The following is a 21234-nucleotide window of genomic DNA, read 5'->3' on the forward strand; positions in this document are numbered from 1 at the left end:
TCCAGCCTCAGATCAGGGCGACCATGGCTCTCTCAGTGGCAGTCAATGTCACCATCGCCCTTTATTTCTTCGCCAGCGGATCCTTCCAGTCTGCAACAGGGGGCATAGCTAACACCTCACAGTTCAACATCCATCGCTGCATCCGGGAGGTCACAGAGGCTCTCTACAGTAGGAGAAGGGACTACATTTCCTTCCCCATCACCAGAGAGAAGCAAGACGAGCGTGTATGTGGCTTTGCCAGGATAATGGGATTCCTGATGGTGCAGGGCGCCATTGACTGCACCCACGTGGCTTTAGGGGCACCGCATAACAATCCTGAGATCTTCCATAACCGCAAAGGCAACCACTCATTTAAGGTGCAGTTGGTGTGCAACCACAGACAGCTAATCCTCAATGTCAATGCCTCTTACCCTGGCAGCAGCCACGATGCCTTCATCCTGCGCCAGCACTCTTCCAGCCACCTCGTCAATCTTGTGGCTGGCTGGTTGGAGACCAGGGCTATCTGCTCTCTACCTGGCTCATGACTCCCCTCCGCAACCCCAACACTCCTGCCCAGCACTCATATATAATGAGAACCATGCTGCCACCAGGAACATTGAGCAGACCATTGGCCTGCTGAAGCAACGGTTCCGCTGCCTTGACCGCACGGGAGGGGCTGAGCGGGTGTTCCATTTTGTGGTGGTCTGCTGCATGTTCCACAACTTGGCCATCATGAGGGCCCAGCCCTTGCCATCAGGAATTGCGGGACCATGTCAGGAAGAGGAAGAGGGAGAGGAGGACAAGGAGGAAGATGATGATGAGAAGGAACAGGAGTGAGGGAGGAGTCAGCCACTCAATCGGCCTTCCAGAAGGGCGGTCCGTGACCGCCTCATCAGACTGTGGTTCCAATAAATTAAACCCCAGATCCCCGTTGCTCACCACATCCCCATCATTCCATCCTTGTTGCAGGCCATATCACAGCGCAAAGCTGAAATGAGAGAAACCACAAAAGAATCCAAACTGAATTAATAAATTTATCAAAAATCGGTGAACACATATTGACAAAAAAATATTAACTATTCACCCTTGTGCAATCCCTTAGTGCCTCTCGTTATGTGCCTTTGCCTACTCCAGTGCTCCTATGAAGTGTTGGCCCAGTGGCTGCAGCACGGCTGGTGGAAGGTTGCTGAGTGTCCGTGCGGGAGACTTCAGATGGCCTTGCAGGATGCCCTCGACCAGCTCTGGGCCTGGAAGGCCCAGCTGTAGACTGCACCACCTCAGCATAGGCGGCAGCAGTCTGGGCTGGCTGGATGACAGACAGCGACAAGGGCAATGGTGGGAGCAGGAATGCTGAGCGAGGACAGCAGGTTCCTGCTCCACTGACACACTGCCACTCCCCCGGGGCAGCACCTCAGCATCCCTAGCAATCTGTTGGAGCACAGATTGCTGGCCTGCTACGAAACTGTGAAAGCCCCGGTCGACGGTGGTAGACCCAGCCATGGTGGCAGCAGTCAGAGCTTGCGTAGCATCAAGCCGAGACTGCATGAGAGCAGTCTGAGATTGGATGCCACCAACCATAGACTGCATTACAGCACTAAGACGTTGCGTCGCTTCCGCCTGTGCTGCAATAGAAGCTGCCAGATCGCCCATCACATGCAGCATCAGGTCTGGGTCGCCACGGTCTCTCTGGGATTCTACCATCCTTTGCAGACTGGAAGTGATGGGCTCCATGGTGTGTGCAGAGCCTTGTACAATGTTGGAGGCGGACTCCTCCACGCTCCTTCTCATTGCCGAGAGGCTCTCGGGCACCCTTGCCATTGCACCTATCATTTCCGTGTGCATGCCCATCACCCTTCTTCTAAATGCCTCCCCATTGAGGCCCTCATCTGAGTCCTGTACAGCAGAATTCGCGCGCGAACTCACCCTCCGGGGAGCTGGTCCCCGAGCTACCCTTTCCCCCTGGCCTTGCTGCAGCCCACTCATCCCCGGTGTCTCACCCTGTGAAGATGCCGCTACTATAATAGTCTCTAAAAAATGCATAGTGCCAGTATCTGAGCTGGTGCATGCGGGTGAGACATGCAGTGACGCGGTGTGTTCTTCCTCCTCCTCTTCTCCCGGCTCCCTCTCTACAGTGCCCTCAGGGACAGGCTGCTCAGGTGTTTGCTCATTATCTGAAAGCATAAAGGCACAAGAGTCAGGTTAAGGTGAGGGGAGGGGGGGGGCAGGAAGGGAGAAATGCATGCATACATCATGATTAGCTGGAAAGTGCAAAATGCTTGTGGGGTGAGGGGGATGTGGGATGTGAGAAGAAGGAATAGGGATATATACACTGCTGTCGTCTCCAAGGGGGTCAATGTTGCCGGTGGCCACGGCGCCCAACACCTGGCGCCCAATAATCTACAGCACTCTATTTTCCAGCACAGACAGTGGTTGGGTGTCGGCTTGTCCCCCGCCTATGCAGTCCTGCTCCCTCCTGTTGTGAGCCACCTTGGCCTGCAAGAGAAAGGAAAATGTGTGAGTGAGTTTGGAGCAATGTGTTTGGGTGATGTGCCTGCCATAGTTGAATAGCTGTCATTGTGTGCAAGGTGTGAGATGTAGGTGTGAGTGTTGGTAGGTAGAGATTGTTGGTGGGTGAGTGCTGGGGGTGTGGTGCTTTGGGCAGTGTGTGAAGATTGTGGTTCAGATGGTGGTATGTAGCATTTGTTGAAGCATTGACTCACCCTGACCACCCGAGTGATGTCATTAAATTTCTTCCTGCACTGTGCGTGTGTCCTGGGGACCACAGTGCTGCCTGAGATGTGCTGCACTACCTCCCTCCACATGGTGCGGAAGACTTGTGGCGAGGGCCTCCTGCCACTTGCTGGGTAGAGCACCGCCCTCCGTCTCTCCACAGCAAATACCAACGCCTCCAATGCATGATCGCAGAATCTGCGGGCTCTCTCCCTGGGATGTGGATCTGCCATGAGTGCAGCTGCTTCAGTCCTCTGGCTCCTTTTCCTCGACCTGCTGCTGCTTACTGAGGCAGCTGCACAGCCAGAAATGATGAGAATGAGGTTCTGCAGCAACAATGAACCTCCCCTTTAAGTACTGAAAAAAGCCTGTGGCAATCATGACTTGCGATTAGACTGCACCTGATATTGGCCCACACTTTGAGTGTAACGCCAATGAGCTTGGGCTTAAAGACTTGAATTAGGACTCCAATCATTTCTTTGAGCAGTGAGCACGAATTTTGTGTGCAGTCTAAATCATTAGCGCCTGGCGCTAATTCTCCAATTTTTCTAATGATACCGCCCATTCCTGGGCTATAATGAATTCCTATCCCAAAGAGCCTGCAAAGGGATATAGACAGGTTAAGTGAGTGGGCAATAAGATGGCAGACAGAGTATAATATGGGGAAATGTGAGGTTATTTACTTTGGTAGGAAGAACAGAAAAACAGAATATTTTTTAAATGGTGAGAAACCATTAAATGTTGGTGTTCGGAAAGATTTAGGTGTCCTTGTACAGGAAACACAGAGAGTTAGCATGCAGGTAGAGCACGCCATTAGCAAGGCGAATGGCATGTTGGCCTTTATTACCAGGGGGTTAGAGTATAAGAGTAAGGAAGTCTTGCTACAATTGTACAGCGTTTTGTTGAGACCACACCTGGAGTACTGTGTATAGTTTTGGTCTCCTTATCTAAGGAAGGATATACTTGCCTTGGAGGCGGTTTAACAAAGGTTCACTAGACTAATCCCTGGTATGAGAGGGTTGTCCTATGAGGAAAGATTGTGTAGATTAGGCCTATACTCTTTGTAATTTAGAAGAATGAGAAGAGATCTAATTGAAACGTATAAGATTCTGAGGGTGATTGACAGGATAGATGCTGAGAGTTTGTTTCCCACGGCTGGGGAGTCCAGAACTATCTGGCATAGTCTCAGGATAAGGGGTCGGCCTTTCAAGGCTGAGATGAGGAGGAACTTCTTCACTAAGAGGGTTGTGAATCTTTGGAATTCTCTGCCCCAGAGGGCTGTGGATGCTCAGTCGTTGAGTATATTCAAGGCTGAGATAGATAGATTTTTGGACTCATGGGGAATCAAGGGATATGGGGGGGGGGGCAGGAAAGTTGGTGTTGAGGTCGTAGATCAGCCATGATCTTATTGAATGGCAGAGCAGGCTCGAGGGGCCGTATGGCCTACTCCTGCTCCTAATTCTATGTTCTTATGACCTTAGCCAGGGAAGAATAGGTTATGAGGGAAGGGGTGGTGGGGGGCGGGGGAGGGTAGTGAAAGCTTGGTTGAAGATAGTTTTGAGGGGATTATTAAAAGGAGGATAGATAGATGGAGTGGTTTAGGGAAGAAGAGCCAGGGACTGGAAGGCTTTGCTACTGATCATAAGTGATGTAGAAGATATTGAGTCTGAAACTCTGCCCAGGGTCAAACATGATCCTAAGGTTGTGAACAATCTGGTTCAGCCTGAGCTAGTGGCCGGAGATGGTGTTGTAAGGCAGTAGCTGTGCATCATTGACATACATATGGAAACTGACTGCAGATGAGGTGGCCTAGTTGCAGCATGTAGATGAAGAAGAGGAGGAGGCCAAGGATAGGTCCTGGGGGACTTTGGAGATGATGGTGCAGGGGAGGGAAGAGACATCATCATTGCTATAAATGCTCTGGCTATGTTCATATTGGTAGTAATGGAACCATGCAAGGGCAGTCCCATGATGGAAATATGTTGTAGGAAGCTTGCCCAGCCATGTTGTATGCTGCAGAGAGATTGAGAAGCACAAGATGGGATAATACACTATGGTCCCGATGACAGAGGATATCATTCGTGACTTTGGTTTAGGACTGAATTGGTACTGTGAGAATAGTGGAATGTGGACTGTAAGGGTTGGAGTAGGGTGTTATGGGAGAGTTGGGCATGAAGCTGGTTGATGATGAAATGTTCAACAACCTTGGGGGTGGGGGGTGGAAGTGAGGTTGGAGCTGGTTGGCAAAAGGGTCAGTGATGTATTTTTGGGTTAAGGGGAGGCCCCAGGTTTCCTTGTGGGACGCAGAGGAGTACTCTTGCTCCTCTCGGTCCACAAGGAAACCTTTAACAAAATTTAAATAAGATTACCTTCTCAGCTCTCTTCTGGGCATGTTCCTTCTTGGTGACAGGTTTCCCAGGAGAGGCCTGCACTCGCGTCAAGGTCCGAATTATGTCATGGGACCCCGACTTTTGTATATTCTCCGCAGGGTGGGAAGGGCCTGAAATGCTCAGATGCTGCCCCAAATGTGCGTGTAAAAATGATGTGTGGCATGAGTGCAGCACCCTTCTGGAGAAAAGGGCGTCGCCTCTATTTTAACCTCCCACACACCCTGTTCTCATCGGGTACCGGGGGTTAAAATCTTGCCTTCGGTTTATAAAATACTATGCACCACTACGAGACGCCAAAGTCTGATTAGATCAAATCAATTAAATCATGCAATACTAAACAAAGCAAACACTTACTTAATTTACCAGTGGAAAAACCTTTGATAATAAAGAATAGATAATGGACCAAATGTAACGTTATATGAATTATTTACTTCAGGCAATGTCGTCAATGGGACTATTGGCAAGCAGATGGTGGACATGTTGGTGGAGTCTTCAAACAACGTGGAAATGATTCTCAAATTCTTTGATATGTTCCTTAAGCTAAAGAACCTAACCTCATCTGATGCATTCAAAGAATACGATCCTGATAGCAAAGGTCTGATCTCCAAGAGGGACTTCCAGAAGGCCATGGAGAGTCATAAACACTACACACAGTCAGAAACTGAATTCCTACTCTCTTGTGCAGAGACTGATGAGAATGAGATGCTGGATTATGAAGAATTTGTTGAAAGGTTTCATGAACCTGCAAAAGACATTGGTTTCAATGTTGCGGTTCTACTCACCAACTTGTCAGAGCACATGCCCCATGATACTCGGCTGCAGACCTTCCTCGAGTTGGCAGAGAGCGTTCTCAACTATTTTCAACCATTTCTAGGCCGTATAGAGATTATGGGAAGTGCCAAACGGATTGAGAGGGTTTACTTTGAGATTAGTGAGTCTAGTAGGACTCAGTGGGAGAAGCCTCAAGTAAAGGAGTCTAAGAGACAATTCATCTTTGATGTTGTAAACGAAGGAGGAGAGAAAGAAAAGATGGAACTATTTGTGAATTTCTGTGAAGACACTATCTTCGAAATGCAGTTAGCAGCACAAATCTCAGAGTCTGATTCCACTGAGAGGTCTGTGAGTAAAGAGGAGACTCAAAAGGATAAAATGGAGGAAGAAGATCCCAAAATGGGCTTTTTTTCCATGACAACAATTAGATCTGCCTTAATGGCTCTCAGGTATAATGTGATGATGCTCATGAAGTTGCTCACAACTAAAAGCCTCAAAAAACAAATGAAGAAAATGAAAAAAATGACAGTGAAGGACATGGTTATGACCTTGTTCTCTTTCTACTGGAGTTTATTGATTGGGTTCTCCCATTTTGTATTCAGTGTTTTCCATGGATTCTTCCGCATCATGTATAGCACTTTTTTGGGTGGAAGCCTTGTTGAGGGAGCCAAGAAGATTAAAGTGACAGAACTTTTAGCCAACATGCCAGATCCAACGCATGATGAGGTACGAGGTGAAGTTGGAGAAGGAGAGGGGAAAGTTACACAATCAACCCTGCCTTCTGAAGACTTGACTGATCTAACAGCTATCACTGAGGAGAGTGACTTCCTATCTGATATCTTTGGTTTAGACCTACGACGCGAGGGAGGCCAGTACAAGCTAATACCACATAATCCAAATGCTAGCATGAGTGATCTAATTAGTCCACCCTCTCCTACTGTACCACTTCCAGAACTTCAAAGCAGCCACCAGGTGATGCATAACACTAGCTATCCTCTTGCGGTGGTTACTAAAGACTTGTTGCAGAGTTTCTAGTTTGTCCTTGCCTGCAGTCAATCGGGTAAATTCAGCAATCATGTGCTCAAAGTGAAGGTGAATCAGAGCTAGGGCTACAACATTATAGATCCAATTCTTCAACCTGCACTCGTTTTGAATGTGGCTCTCTGCTGGAAGGGTGGGATTGCTGAATTTACCCGTATACATTCTTGTGAAGAAATTTCTCATTTTTTTATTTGAATTTTTATAGTTTTATCAGTGTCATTAATGTCAGAGACGTCATAATAAATCCAGCATGTTTTCTCATTCCATTCCACTCGATTGAGTTTATATGGAAACTAGACTTAATATATCTCACTGGTATCACCTTGTAAGATTAAAAACATATTGTGACATTTTTCAGCATACCCTGTGGAATTAAATGTCGCTAGCCGTGCTATTTTTTTAATTCGTTCATGGGATGTGGGCGTCGCTGGCAAGGCCAGCATTTATTACCCATCACTAATTGCCCTTGAGAAGGTGGTGATGAGCCACCTTCTTAAACCCCAGAGGGCAGTTGTGGGTCTGGAGTCACATATAGGCCAGACCAGGTAAGGACGGCAGATTTCCTTCTCTAAAGGGCATTAGTGAACCAGATGGGCTTTTATGACAATCCGGCAGTTTCATGGTCACCATTACTGATACTAGCTTTTTATTCCAGATTTATTTAATTAACTGAATTTAAATTCGCCAGCTGCCATGCGATTTGGGATATCTGTGGATCATTAGTCCAGGCCTCTGGATTACTAGTCCAGTAACATAACCACTATGCTACCGTACCCTTATGGGCGTAGGTTTCAAGATTATTAATATTCACAGCTATACAGATCTACCTATGCTTGCCCTAAATACGTGCTCACTATTCCAGTTTATCAACTACCCACTTCCAGCTGGACCCTCCCCTTCACACCTAAATCTTTGTCTCCCTCCACCTCAGTCATGATCTAACTCGTAATCTGATCCAATCCCATTCTTTACATCCACTAAAATTTTACACCCTTGCTCATTCATCTTGATGTTAAAATTTTCCTTGGGTTAAAAATTCACACAAACATGATTTAATAAAAAAAAAGACACAAACCCGTCTTACTTGAATCATTTTATACTCGAATGTATTCCTAGGATGCAATAACAAAAGAAGATGAGACAGATGAGAAAGAAGACCATAAAGTTGAATCAGAAAAAGCTGAGTGAGTATTTTGATGAATCAGAATCCTTTCCATGTTGCTTTCCTTTGACACAGGGGACTTTTACCAAATAAAATTACACCATGAAAAAGATAGTGAGGTACATTTTCAACCTCACTGCTTGGGCAGTAATCTGGCAGAGTGGATCACCCTCCCATTACAGAATCCGTCCAATTTTCATTCCGCACTGCCGAGTTACTGCCCAGGCCATGAGGACAAAAATTTACCCCATTTTGTTTAAATAGTTGATGATGAATTGAAGAAACTAAAATGAGAGAAGAACGTTTCTCCTCTTATACTATATATTGAACAGACTGTGACTGCAATAGAAGCTACTTTATGATCCAATGGTTTTTCTTGGTGTGATTGTCTCACATGCAGTTGACAAATTTGGCACTTTTGATAAAATTTGGTTGATCGGTTTGGTGTTTACCTTTTCCCCTCCAATTTCCTCTGCCAGCGGGCTCAGCAGGCCAATTAAGAGCCACCTGGCAACAGGTGACGTCACAGATTGATATTTCATCTGTCAAGACCTTTTGACAGATGAAATATCAGCGTTTCACAGCTGTTTGAAGCCGTCAAACACTGACAATCTGTACTCCAGGTTAATTCCTTCCTCTCAGGATGATTTAGAGATCTCCCTGGAACAGAAAGCAGAGGCTACAAATTTTGACAGCTGGCGGCCATTCTGCTTTCTGTGCCGGTGAGATGAGGGACTCCCGAGACCTGAAGGAAGGAAGGCTGTAAAGGTTAGTAGAACTTCTTTAAACACTTTACACAGACCAAACACACTTAAGTCTGCACTCATGCACCCATCACTCACCTGAACACCGGACATCTCGCCCCTCCAAGCCCTTCATCCCGACGGCCCGCCTCGCTAACTTGGTGTGGTTTGGAGCCGTCGGGAATCCCACATTTCAACAATAAAAATAGGGATTAGGCTAAAAACTGCCTGTTAACAGGCAGTTAATTGGCACTAATCCCCTTCCCGCCTCGGGGAGGCGGGTCACAGTGCGGGGCGGGTACCCGCCTCCTTTGAAACTGGCATGGAGGCGGGATGGGGTCGGGACCCCCGATTTCGGGATTTTAAAACCCCACACGCCTCCAATCCCGACTCCACGGCCCAATGAAAATCCAGCCCATAGAGTCATAGATTTATACAGCACAGAAAGAGGCCCTTCAGCCCATTGTGTCTGCGCCGGCCATCAAGCCCTATCTATTCTAATCCCATTTTCCAGCACTTGGTCCGTAGCCTTGTATGCTATGGTGTTTCAAGTGCTCATCTAAATGCTTCTTGAATGTTGTGAGGGTTCCTGCCTCTATCACCCTTTCAGGCAGTGAGTTCCAGATTCCAACCACCCTCTGGGTGAAAAAGTTTTTCCTCAAATCCCCTCTAAACCTCCTGCCCCCTTACCTTGAAACTATGCCCCCCTCAGCCTTCTCTGCTCGAAGGAAAACAACCCCAACTTATCCAGACTCTCTTCATAGCTGAAGCGCTCCAGCCCAGGTAACATCCTGGTGAATCTCCGCTGCACCCTCTTCAATGCAATCACATCCTTCCTATAGTGTGGCGACCAGAACTGCACACAGTATTCCAGCTGTAGCCTAACTAGCATTTTGTACAGCTCCATCATATCCTCCCTGCTCTTATATTCTATGCCTTGGCTAATGAAGGCAAGTATCCCATATGCCTTTTTAACCACCTTATCTACCTGTCCTGCTACCTTCAGGGATCTATGTACATGCACACCAAGGATCCTCTGTCCTCCCTAGGATCCTACCATTCATTGTGTATTCCCTTGCCTTGTTAGTCCTCCCAAAATGCATCACCTCACACTTTTCAGGGTTAAATTCCATTTGCCACTGTTCTGCCCATCTGACCAACCCATCTATATCGTCCTGTAGCCTGAGGCTTCCCTCCTCACTATTTACCACTCCACCAATTTTCGTGTCATCTGCGAACCTACTGATCATATCTCCTACATTCATATCTAAATCATTAATGTACACTACAAACAGCAAAGGACCCAGCACCGATCCCTGCAGTACACCACTGGACACAGGCTTCCAGTCACAAAAACAACCTTCGACCATCACCCTCTGCCTCCTGCCACTAAGCCAATTTTGGATCCAATGTGCCAAATTGCCCTGGATCCCATGGGCTCTTACCTTCTTGACCAGTCTCCCATGTGGGACTTTGTCAAAAGCCTTACTGAAGCCAATGTAGACTACATCAACTGCACTACCCTCATCCACACACCTGGTCACCCCCTCGAAAAATTCAATCAAATTGGTTAGACATGATCTCCCCCTGACAAAGCCATGCTGACTATCCTTGATTAATCCTTGCCTCTCCAAGTGGAGACTAATTCTGTCCCTCAGAATTTTTTCCAATAATTTCCCTACCACTGATGTTAGGCTCACTGGTCTGTAATTCCCTGGTTTATCCCTACTACCCTTCTTGAATAATGGTACTATGTTAGCTGTCCTCCAGTCCTCTGGCACCTCCCCTGTGGCCAGAGAGGTTCTGAAAATTTGTGTCAGAGCCCCTGCAATCTCCTCCCTTGCCTCACACAGCAGCCTGGGATACATCTCGTCTGGGCCTGGGGATTTATCCACTTTTAAGCCTGCTAAAACTGCTAGTACCTCCTCCCTCTCAATACTAATTTGTTCAAGTATATCACAATCCCCCTGCCTGATTTCTATGCCTACATCGCCCTTCTCCATAGTGAACACAGATGCAAAATATTCATTTAAAACCTCACCCACATCTTCTGGCTCGACACACAGATTGCCACTTTGGTCCCTAATGGGCCCTACTCTTTCCCTGATTATCCTCTTGCCCTTAATATACTTATAAAAAACCTTGGGATTTTCCTTTATTTTGCCCACCAGTGTTTTTTCATGCCCCCTCTTCGCTCTCCAAATTTCTTTTTTAAGTACCCCCCTGCACTTTCTATACTCCTAGGGCTTCCACTGTTTTTAGTCCTTTGTGTCTGCCAAAAGCTTCCCTTTTTTTCCTAATCCATTCTTGTATATCCCTTGACATCCAGGGTTTCCTGGGCTTGTTGGTCCCACCCTTGACCTTTACAGGAACATTTTGGCGTTGTACTCTCTCTATTTCCTTTCTGAAAGACTCCCACTGCTCTGATGTGGATTTTCCTACAAGTAGCTGATCCCAGTTCACTTTGGCCAGATCCTGCCTTATCATATTAAAATTGGCCTTCCCCCAATTGAGAACCTTTATTTCCGGTCTATCTTTGTCCTTTTCCATGACTACCTTAAATCTCACCGAATTATGGTCACTGTCACGAATGTGCTCTCCTACTGACACTTCTACCACTTGCCCGGCTACATTCCCTAGAATTAGGTCCAGTACCGCCTCCTCTCTTGTAGGACTTTCTACATGCTGGCTCAAAAAGCTCTCCTGGATGCAGTTTAAGAATTCCGCACCCTCTAAGCCTTTCACACTCTGACTATCCCAGTTAATATTGGGGAAGTTGAAATCCCCTACTATTATTACCCTATTATTTCTACACTTCTCTGAGATTTGCCTACATATCTGTTCCTCTATCTCCCCCTGACTGTTTGCGGGCCTATAGTACACTCCCAGCAAAGTGCTTGCCCCCTTTTAGTTTTTAAGTTCTACCCATATGGCCTCATTAGAGGAACCTGCTAAGATATCATCCCTCCTTACAGTAGTAATTGACTCCTTGATTAATATTACGACACCCCCTCTTTTACGCCCACCTCTGTCTCGCCTGAAGATTCTATACCCCGGAATATTGAGCTGCCGGTCCTGCCCCTCCCTCAACCATGTCTCTGTGATAGCAACAATATCATACTCCCATGTGTTCATCAACACCTTCAATTCATCTGCCTTACTCGCAAGACTCCTTGCATTAAAATAAATGCCATCCAGCCTTGCCATACTCCCTTGTGCTGTTACATATTTGCTCTGCCTTCCAGGCTGACTTGTTCTTTCCTCTATATTTGGCTGTGCATCACCCCCTACTATAGCTCCACTCTGTATCCCATCCCCCTGCCAAGTTAATTTAAACCCCCCCCCAACAGTACTAGCAAACCTCCCCGCAAGGATGTTGGTCCCATTTCGGTTCAGGTGCAACCCGTCCGACTTGTACAGGTCCCACCTTCCCCAGTAGCAGACCCAGTGATCCAGGAAACTAAAGCCCTCCCTCCTGCACCAACTCTTTAGCCACGCATTCATCTGCTCTATCCTCCTATTCCTATACTCACTAGTACGTGGTACCGGGAGTAATCCAGAGATTACAACCTTTAATGTCCTGCTTTTTAATTTGCTGCCTAGCTCCCTAAATTCTTGTTGCAGGACCTCATCCCTCTTTCTACCTATGTCATTGGTACCAATGTGAACTACGACCTCTGACTATTCGCCCTCCCCCTTCAGAATGCCCTGCAGCCGTTCAGTGACATCCTTGACCCTGGCACCAGGGAGGCAACATACCGTCCTGGAGTCATATCTATGGCCACAGAAACGTCTATCTGTTCCCCTTACGATAGAATCCCCTACCACTATTGCTCTCCCACTCTTTTTCCTCCCCTCCTGTACAGCTGAGCCACTCGTAGTGCCACGGATTTGGCTCTTGCTGCATTCCCCTGAGAAACCATCTCCGCCAGTAGTATCCAAGATGGAAAATCTGTTGGAGAGGGAGATGGACCCAGGGGACTCCTGCACTACCTTCCTAGTTCTTTTACATTGTCTGGCGGTCACCCATTCCCTGTCTGCCTGTGCACTTCTTACCTGCGGTGTGACCATCTCGTTAAACGTGCTATCCACAAAGATCTCAGCTTCGCGGATGCTCCACAGTGACTCCAGCCGCAGCTCCAGCTCCAAAATGTGGATTTCGAGTAGCTACAGCTGGAGACACTTCCTGCAAATGTGTTCGCCCTGGACACTGCAAGTGTCCCTGACTTCCTGCACTGCAGAGAAACTCTTATGTTCGAACCACCTCTACCTTTCTGCTTCCCAAATTGCTTGGTGCCTTGCCATATAATAGTACATTAAAGTATTATATTAAAAAAAATCAGATTTCAAAATGGTGACTGAATTATATGTTCACCCTCTGGTCCAATTATCCCCCACTCTCTAACCCCACTTCAATTGAAGACTACGCTTGGTCTTGACTCCCAGTTTATAATGTCACAGGAGATCGACTAGTGCGCAGTTATAAATATTTCATGTATGATGTGTCACACTTGGAAGTTTTTTTTTTTACTTTGAGTGTAGTGAATATTTTAATTTTAGCTTGTTAAATATCAATTTGCTGTCTGGATTATAGCGGAGAAGATGGAGAAAAAGAGGAAAAAGTTCCAGAACAGAAACCTCGACGAAGAAGGAGACAGCGGCATGCAGAGAAAGTAGAAGAACCAGAAGTACAAGAATCTGCCTTTTGGAAGAAAATTACAGCATACCAACAGAAGCTACTCGTGAGTGTAATATTTTAGTTTATGGTGAGGACAGCAGTGTAGATTCAGTGGATTCTCTGGCCAGTTCAACATCAGAAATTGATCATTACAAACTATTTTCTACCTGCATATTTTATCCTGGTGACACTTAAAATTTCACGCTGTACGTACGACATGTTACATGGCTTTTACTATTTCAACAATCTGCCAAATTAAGGCGAGGTAAAAGTAAGGACAGCAATTCATCTTCAATTATGATTAAAAGCCAGCACATTGTTCATTTTATTTCACTGTGTTCTTTTGATCAGTGAATGAAATGATTTGGGCAGCAAAGTTACTCACGTGAGAGGAATTTATTTCTAGTCATACAAAGCAATGTTAAACGCAACATTTTGGTAAGAAAATAATCTAAATTTATGGATGTCCATTCATTTCAAAGCTTCTGGAAGGAAGTGTGAGGTTGAACAGTGAAAAGTGGGGAGTAATTTTTAGTTTGAGAGCAAGCGGAAAGCCTGGCGGTCGCTGATCGACCACCCGTTATACACCCTACCCATCTTTTATTTCCATTGAGGCCAATATAAAGGAAAATTAGGCAGGGTGTATAATGGGCGGCCGATCTGCAACTGTCAGTTTTCCGCCCGTGCCCAAACTGAACACCTCTGTTCAGCCCGTACGGGTGACCCTGAGCTTCCGGTCGCCTGTCACTTTAATTCTCCACTTCACTCCCACTCTGATCTCTCTGTCCTCGGCCTATTACATTGTTCCAATGAAGCTCAACGTAAGCTCGAGGAACAGCACCTCATCTTTCGATTAGGCACTTTACAGTCTGCCGGACTCAACATCGAGTTCAACAATTTCAGATAATAATCCCTGCCCCCATTTTTCATGCAGTATGATTTTGCCATTCCCATTTGCAACATTTTCACAGCACGTTCTTTCAATTCCTTCCTCTCCTCCTAAACCCTCCCCCCCCACCCCCAGTCTCTGCACCTGCTTAATATCTGTTACATTTCCAGCTTTTTCCAGTTCTGATGAAGGATCCCAGACCTGAAACGTTAACTCTGTTTCTCTCTCCACGGATGCTGCCTAGCCTGCTGAGTATTTCCAGCATTTTCTGTTGTGAATATTACCCCTGTGGACTTCCATTTTTATTCTGAGAATTTAATTTTTATTTCCTATTTGCCTTTTTTTTTACTACCAGCTTTCTTGTGTTTTTTCCTGAAGGCATTGATTTCTTTTTGGAGTACACCAGGCACATTTCCCTAAGTGTCCATTATTTATTCCTGAACTCGGCAAGAAATTGCTGGGTCAGTTGAAGCTTTCAAGACTGAGATTGCTAGGTAAGGGTATCAGGGGATATTGAACAAAGACAGGCAAATGGAGTTGAGGTACAGATCTGCCACGATCTAATTGAATAACGGAACAGGCTTGAGGGGCTGAATGGCCTACTCCTGTTCTTATGTTCAACCACAGGGGGACATGACAGCCAAGTCTAATTCTGTCCTCAGACAACACTCACAGATGCGCACTTCCAGCAGGGCTGGCTGGGCTCCTAGTGCTAGTCCAGGTAAGACCAGATATTCAAGTACTGACCACGGACCAAATGTGGGACCTTCTGGGCCCTCACTGAGTTGTTGGGCAGCCAACCTTTTTTTTGTCTTTCTTTAAGTTTTTCTTCAAAATATTCCTTAGTTCAGATCATTTGAAGGCATGCTTCAGTGTTGCTTTCCTAAATTAATTACACTAAGGGGTCGATTTTCATTAAGCTGTCGGGAAGGAGGCGGGACTACAACTTTCGGGTTTTAGCCCCGCCTACATCGACGTCCGGCCAATCCACACAATTTTCCCTTGATTGACCTTGTTGAGCCCGCCCAGCGGGCTCAGCAGGCCAATTAAGGGCCACCCGGCAACAGGTGACGTCACAGACTGAAATTTCATCTGTCAAGAGGTCTTGACAGATGAAGTATCAGTGTTTCACAGCTGTTTGAAGCTGTCAAACACTGACAGTCTGACTTCTAATGTGAGTCCTTCTACACAGACTCAGTTAGAATGCTCACTGGCAATGAAAGCTGAAGGCTGTCACTTTTGACAGTTCGCAGCCATTTTGCTTTCAGTGCCGGCTGAGCGATGGACTCCCGAAACATAGAGGAAGAAAGGCTGTTAAGGTAAGTGCAGGTAATTTAAACTTCTTTACACACTTTAGACACACCAAACACACTTACCTTTGCACTCATGCACCCATCACTCACCTGAACACCGACATCGCGACCCTTCCAAGTCCTTCAACCTGACGGCCCGCCTGCTCTAACCTGGCGTGGTTTGGAGCCGTTGGGAATTGTAGTGTATGTACCTTGAAGAAGGAACTATATTCTGCAGCCCCTGTATACTGCAGTACCATTAGTGACCACCCCTGTATATAAGCCTGTGTAGTAACTTTGTATAGTAGTTCCAGTTTTGTCTCCATTCAGTAAACACCTGTTATAACCAACTTCTGCAGTCCATGTCTCAATTACACACGGACGTTACATTCGTGACAAACAGATCCGAACTTACCTACAGTTCTGCACCACCTCACGGGGATCCATCCCTGAAGCGAAGTTGTTCGAGGTCGAGGCCAGAAGGAAGAAATCCAAAAAGAAAAAAAAACAAACAGAAGAAATGGGCGTCGACCGTGGGCAACCGCCCTCTGATTCATCGAATTCGAAGATTTGCAGGAGAGGCTGTCAAGAGCGGGGCTTGGTTATCCAGTCTATGGTGTTCCAGCTAATCGGGCTGGTGGCAGGTAGTACACTGATCCTTCCTGGGCTGCGGCAGGCTAGAGCTCGATCGGGTGGCTTTACAACGGGGCCGAGCAGCGTTGTCGGGAAGAGGAGAGAGAGAGAGAGGGTGGAGCACACAGGGCGCGGCCGGAGCTACGAAGCCGGGCAGCGTACAGAACCGAGAAGAGGGAGGAAAGTGTCCCATAGGGTCTGCTCTGACGACGGGAACAGTAACTAAAATAAAAGAAATTAGAAGCGCAGAAAGCCGCGAGGAGCTGCAGTTTGCCACGGGGACCGCGGAGAGCGACGTTGGCAGCAGCGTGGGGGGAACTGCGCGAAGACCATAGGGCGTCGCCATCAAGGCATAAAAACGCCAGCAACAGCGCTGGCAGCAGCGAAAAAGGCAGAAAGCGCGGGAGGCGCCATCTTAATCCAGCGGGGAAGAAGGCAAAGCGCGGGAGGCGCCATCTTAGATCTCCAAGATGCCGAAGACTGGCAATATCACTGCCTTCGATAATTCAGTAGAAGACTGGACCACGTATGTGGAAAGAGTCGAAGTATATTGCAAGGCAAATGAAGTAGCCGATGAGAAAAAGGCATCGGTACTACTAAACTTAATGGGCGCAAGAACGTACGGTTTATTGCGGAACCTGATCACTCCAGTCAAACCGATGGAGAAGAGTTTTAACGAAATTGTTGATATCCTACAGGAACACCTAAATCCTACACCGCTGCTGATAGCAGAAAGATTTAAATTCCACAAGAGAAATCAGCATAAAGATGAGAGCAATGCTGATTACCTTATGGAACTACGCAAGCTATCAAAGCACTGCCAGTTCGGAGCAGGACTGGCAGATACCCTATGGGACAAATTTGTCTGTGGACTCCTGAGTGAAGGAACCCAGAAGAGGTTACTCTCAGAGAAAGAGCTGACGCTAGATAAGGCTTTCAGCGTGGCAGTATCGTACGAAGCAGTAGCAAGGGGAGCTGCGGAAATACAGCAAAAGCCACAGGAATACGGCACCCATGAAATGACACGGGGATTTGAAAAATGTTATCGCTGCGGCAGAACAACCCATGACCAGAAGGACTGCTGGTCCAAGGACAAAACATGCAGGCAATGCGGAAAGATGGGACACATTGCACGAGTTTGCAGGTCCGGGAAGAAGACTAACGACAACAAAAAGACTACTAAGGAAAAGTACAGGAAAGTACAAAAGATGACGGACAGTAGTTCCGAAGACCAGATGAGCGATAGTGAATCCGGGAACAAGAGACTAAGCTGTCTCAAACTACACAACGTAATCACAAAAGAGGATCACCGAACCATTTGGGTCACCCTCACGATAGCAGGGTCCCAAGTCAAAATGGAATTGGATACAGGATCAGCCCTGACCGTCATGAATCGACGAGACTACGAGCGGCTATATTCTCACATACCCTTGAAAGACACATCCATTGTCTTGAAGAAAGTATACCCCAGAGGGAAAATAAGGGTGCCTGTCGAATACAACGGCAAGGAAATACAGAAATTGTATCTGTACATACTGCAAGATGGTGGACCACCGTTATTGGGACATGAATGGATCAGAAAGATAAGTTTAGACTGGCACTCCATTCAGGCACTGACTGTGGCTGGTAAAAAGGATGACGACGTCACACCTGGACGATTGTCAAGAATCTTGGCTAACGCTAAAGAGGTATTTCAACAAGAACTGGGAACTCTTAAAGGCGTAACCGCCTCGATAAAAATAGAAGAGAATGCAATTCCCAAGTTTTTCAAAGCAAGACCGGTACCGTATGCAATTCGCCCAGCCGTCGAGGCAGAGCTGGAGAATCTGGAAAATGCAGGCGTGTTAACTAAGGTAGACTGGAGTGAGTGGGCGACACCCATCGTTCCTGTCATGAAGAAAACGTTAAACAATAAGTCTGAGGAGCCAAGGAAGGTTCGCATCTGTGGGGACTTCAAGGTGACTGTGAACCCAGTCCTTCACACAGTACAGTATCCTCTTCTGAGGATAGAAGATATTTTCGCCTCACTATCTGGAGGGAAACGTTTTACAAAAATTGACCTAGCGCAAGCATATTTGCAGATGGAGGTTGAAGAATCCTCTAGGAAATATCTCACGATAAACACTCACAAAGGTCTTTACCAGTATAATCGACTGGTATTCGGAGTAGCATCAGCTCCGGCGATATGGCAAAGAGCGATGGAACAAGTCCTGCAAGGGATTCCGGGGACTCAGTGTTACTTGGACGACATCCTAGTGACAGGTGAAAATGACAGTGAACACCTTGCCAACCTAGAGCAGGTGCTCACTAGACTAAGAGAACATGGGCTATGAGCCAATCGCCCCAAGTGCAAGTTTTTTAAGAAACAAATATCGTATTGTGGCCACGTGATTGATGAAGAGGGGTTACATAAGTCCCCTGACAAAATTGAAGCGGTAGTTAAGGCTCCAGCGCCTGAAAATGTGTCGCAACTGAGGTCATTCCTTGGATTGGTGAATTACTACCATAAGTTTTTGCCAAATTTGTCCACAATTCTGCACCCACTGAATGCCCTGCTACAAACTGGAGTAGCATGGAAATGGAGTGATGAATGTAAGCGGGCCTTTCAGAAGTGTAAAGGCCTGATCACTTCAAGAGAAGTATTGGCTCACTACAACCCATCACTACCGATAAGACTGGCGTGTGATGCGTCTCCCTACGGCGTTGGAGCGGTACTGTCACATAAATCCCTTGATGGTTCAGAGAGGCCGATAGCTTTTGCGTCATGCTCGTTAACTGCAGCTGAGCGTAACTACGCCCAGATTGACAGAGAGGCCCTCAGCCTGGTGTGGGGGGTGAAGAAGTTCAATCACTACCTGCATGGACAGAAATTTACTCTACTAACTGATCATCAACCTCTGGTCTCCATTTTCAACCCTCAGAAGGGCGTCCCGATAATGACAGCACAACGGCTACAGAGGTGGTCCCTTTTCCTAGGGGCACACCAATATGACATCGAGTACAAAGGAACTAAACAGCATGGGAATGCTGATGGATTGTCGCGCCTACCGTTGCCGACGGTGGAAGAAGCACCTGCAGTGGATCCAGTGGAGATATTCCACTCGACCATAGTCGAATGTCTACCTGTGACGAATGCAAACATAGAAAAGGAAACATGAAATGACCCGACACTCTCCTGGGTCTATGATTTAATGGTGAAGGGATGGCCAGCACATGGCGAACCACTGTTGCCAGCATTCCCGCCGAGAAGAGAACAGCTGTCAGTGTGCTGAGGAACCTTGATGTGTGGATCCAGAGTAGTAATTCCACCCAAATTGAAGGATAGAGTGCTCAATGAGCTTCATGAGGGTCATCTGGGAGGGGTAAAAATGAAGAACTTAGCCAGAGCGTTTGTGTGGTGGCCGGGAATCGATAGAGAAATCGAAGAGATGACCAAGAGCTGTACAGGATGCCAGAAGGTCCAAAACGCCCCACCACAAGCCCCTCTACATCCATGGGAGTGGCCCTCATCTCCATGGCAAAGGGTACACATTGATTTTGCTGGTCCATTTATGGACTCGATGTTTTTAATTGCGGTGGATGCAGATTCAAAGTGGCCAGAGGTAATGAAAATGTTCTCAACCACCACAGAAAAAACTATCACAGTCTTACGAACCATATTCGCCAGAAATGGGCTGCCTGAACAGATTTGCTCCGACAATGGACCACAGTTTGTGTCTGAAGAGTTCCGGAGGTTCTTAAAGAACAATGGTGTTAAGCATTACACATCCGCCCCATATCATCCAGCCACCAATGGATTGGCTGAGAGGTTCGTTCAAACATTCAAGAAGGCTATCAAGACAATATGTAATGAAGACATACCCCTACAACACAAGGTGGATAACTTCTTGTTTGCCTACCGGAATGCGACACCTGCGGTTACCAACCAAACTCCAGCCATGATGTTCTTCAATCGAAGACTAAGATGCCGCTTGGATTTGGTTAAGCCAAACATCAGAAGAGATGTGGAGAACAGGCAGTTTCAGAATATGAATGAAAGGCCAACCAGGAGTTTCAAGATAGGTCAACCAGTTTTGGCCCAGGACTACCGCACAGAGAAATGGCAGCCAGGAATGATCTGTACACGGCAAGGATCTCTAATGTATACCGTGGACGTTGGAGAGAGCATTGTAAGACGCCATGCTGACCAGATTCTAGAGTCACTGGAAAACGTCAAATCTACACCACGATCCTATACACCTGGTGATGAAACCGAAGTACCAATTGCATCTACCTCAGAATCGGTGATATTGGAAGCAGACGAACCAAACAACGACATTGATCCCGAATCAACTTTGCCAGAAGAACCTGATACCCCAAAGAGGCGTTATCCGGACAGAATCAGGAAGCCTCCTCAAAGACTGAATTTATAATTGATTAACTTCAGCTAATGTATATAGCAACTGTAATTGTAAATATGTTATTTAATTTTTAATCGAATGTTATGTACTGTTTAGCTAAAAGGGGAGGAATTGTAGTGTATGTACCTTGAAGAAGGAACTATATTCTGCAGCCCCTGTATACTGCAGTATCAGTAAACACCTGTTATAACCAACTTCTGCAGTCCGTGTCTCAATTACACACGGACGTTACAGGAATCCCACACGACACCCCTCAAAATAGGGATTAGGCTAAAAACTGCCTGTTAACCACCTGTTAACAGGCAGTTAATTGGCACTAATCCCTTCCCGCCTCAGGTCAGTGGGTCCCAGTGCGGGGCAGGTACCCGCCCCCTCTGAAACTTACGTGGAGGCGGGTTTTGGGCGGGATGGTGTCGGGGTCCCCGAATTCGGGATTTTAGCCCCCCGCACGCCTAAAAGCCCGCCTCACGGCACACTGAAAATCGACCCCTAAATTTTGAGTTATATTTAGCATCGTTAGAATATT

The 21234-nt window shown here is 46.7% G+C and overlaps 1 protein-coding gene across 1 annotated transcript in view; it reads left to right on the forward strand.

The window, feature by feature from the left end:
* ryr2a (ryanodine receptor 2a (cardiac)) overlaps positions 1 to 21234 on the forward strand; it is a 957985-nt gene that overhangs the window by 847026 nt on the left and 89725 nt on the right. Inside the window, exons 88-90 of the mRNA XM_085980259.1 lie at positions 5536 to 6842; positions 8028 to 8095; positions 13411 to 13558. Of these exons, the coding sequence (XP_085836385.1) occupies positions 5536 to 6842; positions 8028 to 8095; positions 13411 to 13558 (1523 nt within the window). The remainder of the gene's footprint in view (positions 1 to 5535; positions 6843 to 8027; positions 8096 to 13410; positions 13559 to 21234) is intronic.

This window comes from Somniosus microcephalus, chromosome 3, assembly GCF_052327205.1.
Source record: "Somniosus microcephalus isolate GS21.2 chromosome 3, FLI_Smic_1.0, whole genome shotgun sequence".
Lineage (NCBI taxonomy): Eukaryota > Metazoa > Chordata > Chondrichthyes > Squaliformes > Somniosidae > Somniosus > Somniosus microcephalus.